Raw genomic sequence first — 8,400 nt, forward strand, 5'->3', positions numbered from 1 at the left:
TGTGAGTGGTAAAAACTTACTATTGGCTCTCTTTACACAAAGTCACTAGTTGATTAGTGGCAAACTTTATTTCTAGAGTTTGTTTACCCAGAGACAGGTAATGCGCACACCAGGAAAATTGCTAATGAAATTGAATTACTTCGCTCAAAGATAAAGACCAAAGAGGACAATATAATCCATTTACTGTATGGCGTGAATGATATCAGAGCACAGTACTACATGGCAGAAACCTAACCTGGAGGACATGCATATCTTTGGGGATAAATGGCTTGTAGATATCGTGTGTACGGATCTCAGCCTCCGTAAGCAACCTAAGAAAATAAATAACTGACGAAAACAATGTGCTATATAAAGAACAAACAAACAAAACAAAACATCACAACAAGGATTGAAATCCTTACTGTTGCCTCACGAGGTCTCTCCAAGGCTTATCTCATACAGCTTGTCAGAAGTCAAGCTAAAGAGATAAAAGAACTTTGTTGTAAACTAAAATGTAACTAAGATGAATTAAGGGTATCTTTAACATATTATCAAGACATTTTCTAAGAATCTCAACAAAACAGTCATGTTAAAAACTACACATACCCGTTTGCAACTGAGTTCACCAAACAATAGAACTTCTGAAACAATAGTGAAGACATTTGGTTATGAATGTTAGCTATATCATGAACAGAAGATCAAAGTACTACAGTAGACCATCCATATTCACATATTAGTGGTGAAAAGTGGTGAAACAACATGATATAAGCTCAGCAAATGATCATGATGATTGCTGCATAGTGCTATATTATTTGCATAGTGAAGTTAGTTTTGCAACAAGCATTTGATGGTGCTAAATAATGTCCATAATGTAGCAAAACATGAAAGCAAAATTATAATTATGAAGAATAGCATTAAACATGGCAAACTGCATATTTTAGACTACTGAAACAGGATGGCCATCCTAGTACCAGTCACCTGCTAAATTGGATTAGTCTTGCATTCTGCACCATCTTATCTAGTACTTATTATTTTCTGTAGGGCATAGTTCACATTGTTAGGTTTTTAACAGATGGTCGAAGGTTTTTACCAAACAATAATTCAAAGGTCGGAGCTTTACCCAACAAGAGCTGATGAAGTAGCATGATGACATTTAACTGTAAGAACAACTGAAGAACCACAAGGGATAGAGACTATTGTTGTGTACAGATGTCCCACATAATTCTTGTGTCCGTAGATGGTTGAGCTAACAGTATGGATAATTTGGGCTAAAGAGATGATGCAATACAAGCTAACCTACTATAATAGTATTTAGAGAAACAATAGTGCAAAACAAGTTTAGGCTTTTGTAGGCTACTATAATACTTACATAAACAACAGATAAGATGTTGTCCTTGGGATTTAAGAAGTATGCTTCTCCCCACTCAAGTTGATAGATCCTCTTTATAGATACTTCGACACATTCCATCAGACGAATAACCACAGCTTGCCTATCTTGCATTTGTCCAAGGTTCTCCTGTTTACAAGTCTAATTGTATTATACTGCTATGGAAATAAAGAAAGCAATGCCATCATCATGAACAAATAAACTGAAAAAGTTACCAAGTAAGAGAACAGTAAAGCTCTGTAAAAACAGCTGCCATCACTCCGAGTTCTTCTGAAGAGCCCATACTGCTTACTGAGAATCTATTCAAAAATGATTTTCAGATACGTGCAAATAAACTAAAGCTTCTAGCATTAAATTAGTTGCATGCAAACAAGCCTTGATCTTTTCCTGGATGATGTAGTTATTTGAAGATCGAAGAATCAAATCCAAGATTGGTTCCTATCATTCCAAAAATAAAATCACAAAAGGTATCTTTAAGGTATGATGGATAATATGTAAGATTCTTCTAGCTTGAGTTTGTACTTGAATAATTCGTGCTGTGACGCAAGGCAGAAAATGAAACTCTCAAATATCAAGTGATAGTCCACTGGTGAAAAAATGAATATCTTATGACAGGCTATGGACATATGAGAGGTTAGATGAATTGGGTACAAGAAAAAGAACTTACTGCATTTTAGGGTACATTCATTTCAAGGTTGATAACTTAAAAAAAAAAGATAAGGTACAATATTCTCACCTGGAATCTTAATGCCCTTGGATAATTATATGGACGTCGGAAACTACCAATGAGCACACGGTGGTCCTTTGGTGGTGGGAGGAAACTTCTGTAGTGACCCAGCAACAGTCTCCAGTTATGGCGGCGTGAAAAATAGTCATGCTTGTTGAGCGGAACAAAGCCATTCCGAATAATATGATCTGGGATGTTTCTTCGAACACTCATGCTCAATATAGAGAAGAATTCACTATCAGATGGTCCTCTCAGGTTCTCTCCCCGATCCTGGTCATACCCTAGTCCATCATAGTGACAAAATTTGTGCTACAACAGTTCTCTCACTGTAGGAAGGAAGTTTTTGATACAATTGTTCGCCCTTTTTGCATCACACGTTCCGTGGACTTGCATCATAGAAATAATTTTCTTCTACGGATGACAACCATTCTATTGTTTTTCTGCAAGAGCACAATCTTTTTGCTACGAGAGCATAATCAGTGTTGCCTTTTTTTTCCAATAATGGAAAACCTATTTATGCATCATAGGAATATAATTTGTTTTCTACGTGGAAGCAAAGCCATAGGTGGTTTTTTCTTCATCGAAGTTAAAGTGAAAATTTGGCAGAGTTAGAACACATGTTAAGCAGGGGAGACGCTCAGCGTTGCCCCTTTTCTTCACAATAATGGAAACCCTATTCATGCATAATTTAGTTTTTATTTTATGTCCAAGCTATTACGGATTTTACATGAACGCTTACAAAGAAATAGACAGAAGTCATTGGTGAAACACGCACACACACGTATGTCAATCACGGGCTATAGTTAATGCAAGAATTCTCCTGTTTTATCTCCCCAAAATTGTTTCAGAGGATTCTTGTCAGAAAATAGCAACCACGAGAAGGTATGAACATTCAAAAAAGTGCAATAACATGAACCTTGGTTGATCACAGACAAAAATTAAGACATCAAAAAAGGAACACTCAAAGAGTCATAGTTGGACGAATTTTGATTCGAGATTAATCCGGTACTCTCAAACTAACAGTACAAATAAAAGAGAATTTGAACACTAACAGCTACAGTAGGATGTCTTTATCGCGAGTATAAATAAATGAATTCATTCGTATCTCCTCACCAACGCCTGTAAACACCCAATGCATCCGCACTCTCGACGTATGCAAACACTCGACAAATATCGCCTTTCATATTGGAAATGAACGCCTGTGGGTCACATGAGTTGATATGAACGGCGCTGCATTCCTGCCTCGTCACGTAAGAGTTGGGCCGACGACGATAAGGCCGCAATCTCTGGCTTTGGCCCTGAACCATGAGGATGTAGTCGCCGTGGATGAAGATTGGCCGCACCATCTGGATCGACGATGGACCGGGCAAGCAGGATAGAGAACGCAAGCTGTATTGATGAACCCAGGTCTGCTCTTTACTCTTATTCTTTAGACTGAAGGCTCGAGCAGAGCCCGGCTTTAAATTAATAAAGCAACACCATACAACCGAAGGTTCCAGATACAACTCACACCGATAACACGAAGGTAACAGCTCACAAGCTAACACATCCAAATGCCCCAACATTTGGAGAACACAAACACACGGGCACAGCATAGTCCGGATACATAGAAGATAAGATAGCGACGGCGAAGAATGCTATGTCCGCATCCTGGAGGAAGTGTGGAGCGTGCGCGATCTGTCAATGGTCAGCTCCACGGCCTCACGGTCCTGTCTCCTAGCCACTTGCTTCCACACCTGTAGATAGAGAGACATTTTGTATATGCAATCAGCAGGTTGACTAGGGAAGCGCCCCTCAATGGTAAATTTGTTTCTAATGTTCCACGGGGTCCAGCACGGCGCCGCACAGCTAATCCGAGTAGACCCGTTTAGTTTGGCCTCTATACGGCTGCAGCAGCACTGTAGACGTCCGCCAAGCACGTGGGGTTCCAAGAACAATGCAGCAATTCTCTAACCGCACTCCACATGAATCTGGCTAAGACGCAGGTGAAGAAGATGTGGTTTGTATCCTCCATTTCTCCACACAGGGCACATCTCCCCGAAGATGGCCCCCTCCTCCTACGAATATTGTCATTAGAGGGAAGGCGTTTGCGCACTAGCTGCCAGAGGAAGATCCTGATCTTGAGCGGAACGGCGATCCTCCACGACACCCCATAGTGCTTCGGTGGCGTGCCCTGGCAAAGCCTAAGGTATAGGGATCGAACAGAGAACTCTCCAGAGGGTTCGAGAGACCATCGCATCACATCCCGTCCGGCCCTCAGATCCACAGACTGGAGTTCCCTCCGGATGTCAGAGAGCTCCACATGCTCAAGCCTGCCAAGCTCCCTGCGCAAGGGGATGTCCCAAAGCCCGCCGGCTGCGGCTTGCGCCACCGAGGCCTCCGGGTCTGCCGTGATGGCAAAAAGGCCTGGGAATCTCTCCCGAAAGGGTCTCGGTCCTAACCACCAATCGTGCCAGAACCGGGTCGATGTCCCGCTCACCACATGATGCTTTGCCCCCAAACAAAGCACTCGCTTGATCTTCTGAAGCGTGTCCCAGAATTGTGATCCCCTTGGGTGCGAGTCTACCCAGATATCTCTACCGTTCAGGTATTTGCCGCGGACGATGTCCGCCCACAAACCCTGGGCGCCAGACAAGAGTTTCCAAACCCATTTTGCCATGAGACAAACGTTCATGAGTTTGGTGTCCATGATGCCAAGTCCCCCATGGACTTGGGCATACAAACCGCGTCCCACCTGACCCAATGGTATTTTTCTTTGGGCCGTTAGCCTCCCAAAAGAATCTCGCGCGGTGTTTGCGAAGGACGTCGTGTATGCCGTCCCCCGAGCATGCACACCCCCATGGCGTGCGGGGGCAGGCTCGACAGTGCAAGCGTTCACCGGGATGAGGCGTGCCGCCGAGGACATGAATTTACCCATCCACGGGTCTGCCCGTTTAGCCACCTCTTGCTGTTAGCGGACCCCAATCCGCGGCCGTAATGGCATGGTCGGAGATAGGAAGGCCAAGATATGTGAAGGGGAAGGACCCTTGCTTGCAGTTAAGCATGTTGGCAATCCTCTGTTTCTCCCGGTCCGAGGTCCCCATGACCATGACCTCACTCTTATGGAAGTTAATGCGGAGCCCCGACATGTTCTCAAAACGAGAGAAGGAGGAATTTCAAGTTGGTGATAGCCAGGTCGTCCGGCTGGATCATGATGATCGTGTCATCCGCATACTGGAGATGTGAAATCCCTCCTGGTATGATGTGCGGGATAACACCCTCAATGTGTCCCGCCTCCAGGGCTTTGTCCAAAATCGCGGCCAACGCCTCGGCCACGAAGTCGAAGAGGAGGGGAGAGAGCGGGTCCCCCGACGCACGCCTCGCCCATTCCTAAAGTAGTTGCCTACCTCACCGTTGATGCTGATCGCAGTTTGGCCCCCGAGACCAAACCGAGCACCCGGTGGACCCACCCGGGTTAAACCCCTTCCGGAGGAGCACCTCCCGGAGAAAAGACCAATTGACTCGGTCGTAGGCTTTCTCAAAGTCAAGTTTCAAGAAGACTCCCCTAAGTCTCTTGGATTTCGTCTCATGAATGATCTCCTGAAGGGAAATAATCCCTTCATGAATAAGTCTACCCTTAATGAAGGCCGTCTGGGTTCTACCAATGCAACTGTTAGCTATGGGGGAGAGCCTGATCGCAAACGCTTTCGCAACAAATTTAAAGATAACATTGATCAGAGCAATCGGGCGGAATTGGCGAATATCCTCCGCCCCCGAACCTTGGGGATGAGCGTAAGCACCCCAAAGTTAAGCCTCGCGATATCCACACGTCCCAGTGCAAAGCCGTTAAGGATGGCCAAGATGTATGGCTTGACCAAGGCCCAAAATCTCTTGAAGAAAATGACCGGGAACCCGTCCGGGCCGGGAGCCGTGTCAACCTTCATAGCCTTAAGCACCCCGTCCACCTCCTCCCCTGAGAAGGATAGCATAAGGTCCTCATTCTCAGCGTCCGAAACCCGACGGTCCGCCACCCAGGTATCCTGCGCCAGGGAGAACAACCTGTTCTCCCCTTCCGCCCCCATAAGGTTACGGTAGAAGTCATAGATGTGCTTCTGCAGGTCCCTGCTCTCAGTGATGATCCCCTGATCAGTCACCAGACGGGCGATGGTGCATTTACGTCTGCGCCCATTGGCAATCGCATGGAAGTACGCCGTATTCGCATCCCCGTGGAGGAGCCAGGCCTGACGACCGCGCTGTCTCCAATACTCCTGCTCCATTTTGAGCAGGTGCGTGAGTTGGCCTTCCAAGTGATACCTCAGCGCCCAGCCCTCGTCATCCAGACCCGTGGTGTCTGCACGCGTATCCAGGACCTGAATCCTCCCAAGGATGTCCTCCTTCAAGGCCCGCTCCGCCTTCCCAATGTTGGCTCCCCAGCCCTTGAGGAATTGCCTCAGACCCCCGGAAACGTGCTGCCAGGCATCGATGGGGTCAAAGAAGGGGCCCCCTAGTCCCTCCAAGCTATGCCACTTAGCCGTGACCAACTCCCCAAACTCCGCGCGTTGCAGCCAACCCTTCTCAAAGTAGAAGCGTGTGGCACGACGCCTAGCATCCTCCCCAGAATCCAGGATCAGTGGGGCATGGTCCGATCCGATGATCGTCAGACCAGTAAGGGAGCAAAGGGGAAATAACATCTCCCAGTCAGTGGAGACCAACACCCTATCAAGGACACTCCTTACCGGGTTCAGCTGTTTGTTAGTCCAGGTGTATCTGGCTCCGCCCCTGCGGATCTCGCGAAGTGCAAGGTCAGCGATACATTCGTTGAACCTGTGCACCCGCGGCCAGTGGATGTTGTCATTGGACTTGTCCTCTGATCCCCTAATCAGGTTAAAGTCACCGCCAACCACCAGCGGAAAGGGGCAGGCATTGACGGCAAGCGACAATTCCCCCAAGAAGTCGTCGGAGAAGCGGTGATCCGCCGGGCCATAAACCACGAAAACCGTCCACATACAGTTAGTGGCTAATTGTAGGATATCCACCCTAAGGAAGAACCTCCCCTCCGTCCAGGCGATTACCTCGAACGTGTCCTCGTTAACCCCCACGAGGATCCCTCCCGAGTGCCCCAACGCCGGAAGGGAATGCCAAGCAAATTTCCCTTGTGGGTCAATCGATCTCAGGTCCGTCTGCGAGAACTCGCGTTTAATCGTCTCCTGTAGACCCACAATGTCAAGCCGCTCTCGGGTTAAGAGTTCCCGGATCTGTGGCTGGCGCCCCGGCGCGTGATAGCCACGAATGTTCCAGAAGCCCGCCCTCATGGCGCTCCTGGGCATCTCCGTCCGCGACGGGTGGCCAACCTGGTCTTGCTCCTGCCCCTTGCATTGGCATGGGGGGCAGCATCCCTGTCGTGTGAGGGGTCGGCAGAAACCTCCCCACTCACGACGACAACCTCTGCCTGAGCTGCCTCACGCGACTCAGCAGGAGCCTCCCCCAACCGGGAAGCCTCGCCGGCCTCACTATGGGCCCGGCGGGCGGCAGCCAACGCCAATGCCGCTTGAGCCTCTTCCTTGGCACGGATAAACGCGATGACTTCCGTGGCCGTCCCCGCTTCAACGGAGAAGGCCAGCCCCGCATCATGCGCCACCGACTCCAGGTGCTCATCCGACACCTTGCGCAAAACCACGAACTCGGAGGCAGAGGGAGGGGGTGGGATCGTACCTGTCGGGTCGAGGTTCTTCGCCGCGGTGAACTCCTTGGCGCGCTGCATGATGGGGACCGCCGACGCCGGACCCTGGAGCCGGGCGCTCTTGCGCGCCGGGCCAACTGGCACAGCCCGCGTGCGTCGAGCCCGCGGCACCGTCACCCCGCTGAGCGCCGGCCTGCGCGCGACGTCGTCCGTGTCGTCCACCACTCCTCCTTCCTCCTCCGCCTCCGCCGCGTGACCAGAACCCTTGTGAGTCGCCGGAGACCCCAACGAGTCCTCGGAGTCGTAGTCCGACCCGGTGGTGAGAAGCGTGGAGGAGTCAACCGGCGGAGATCCCGGCGGGTCCGCCCTGATCGCCGAAGGCGGGAGAGAGGGAGGGAGCTCCTTCCGCGCTCCCTCGGCCGCCCTGGACTGCTCCAAGACCACCAAAGGAACCGGCCAGGGTGCGGACTTGCTCAGATTGGACCCATACTGATCAATCCGCAACTCCACCTGGCCACGGAGAGCCGGCGGCTCACTGGCACCCCTGGCCGTGATGACCTCCACAGGCTCCACCGGCTCACCGGCCACCTCCTCAGCAGGCTCCCTGCCCTGCATGGTAGCCGGCAGCGACTTGCTGCGCTCCGCCGC

At 49.6% G+C, this 8,400-nt stretch overlaps 1 protein-coding gene across 1 annotated transcript; it reads right to left on the minus strand.

Annotated features, from left to right (window-relative positions):
- Positions 1 to 416: 416 nt before the first annotated feature.
- Positions 417 to 2,335, minus strand: LOC124675882 (OVARIAN TUMOR DOMAIN-containing deubiquitinating enzyme 1-like). Its single transcript, XM_047211950.1, has 5 exons — positions 2,103 to 2,335; positions 1,742 to 1,804; positions 1,582 to 1,665; positions 1,349 to 1,495; positions 417 to 620 (listed from the first exon to the last, which is right to left on the minus strand). The coding sequence occupies exons 1-5, from the start codon at positions 2,304 to 2,306 to the stop codon at positions 576 to 578; spliced, it is 543 nt and encodes a 180-aa protein (XP_047067906.1). The 5' UTR covers positions 2,307 to 2,335; the 3' UTR covers positions 417 to 575.
- Between the last annotated feature and the right edge of the window lie 6,065 nt (positions 2,336 to 8,400).

This window comes from Lolium rigidum, chromosome 7, assembly GCF_022539505.1.
Source record: "Lolium rigidum isolate FL_2022 chromosome 7, APGP_CSIRO_Lrig_0.1, whole genome shotgun sequence".
NCBI classification, from domain to species: domain Eukaryota; kingdom Viridiplantae; phylum Streptophyta; class Magnoliopsida; order Poales; family Poaceae; genus Lolium; species Lolium rigidum.

Bases quoted from the DNA above. Each gene is read 5' to 3' on its own strand.
- LOC124675882 (XM_047211950.1), bottom strand. From the start codon at position 2,306: ATGAGTGTTCGAAGAAACATCCCAGATCATATTATTCGGAATGGCTTT. The intron at 1,666-1,741 runs GCTTGTTTGCAT...ATTTTTGAATAG, and splicing joins TCATCCAGGAAAAGATCAAG to ATTCTCAGTAAGCAGTATGG. The intron at 1,496-1,581 runs GTAACTTTTTCA...ACTTGTAAACAG, and splicing joins CTTTACTGTTCTCTTACTTG to GAGAACCTTGGACAAATGCA.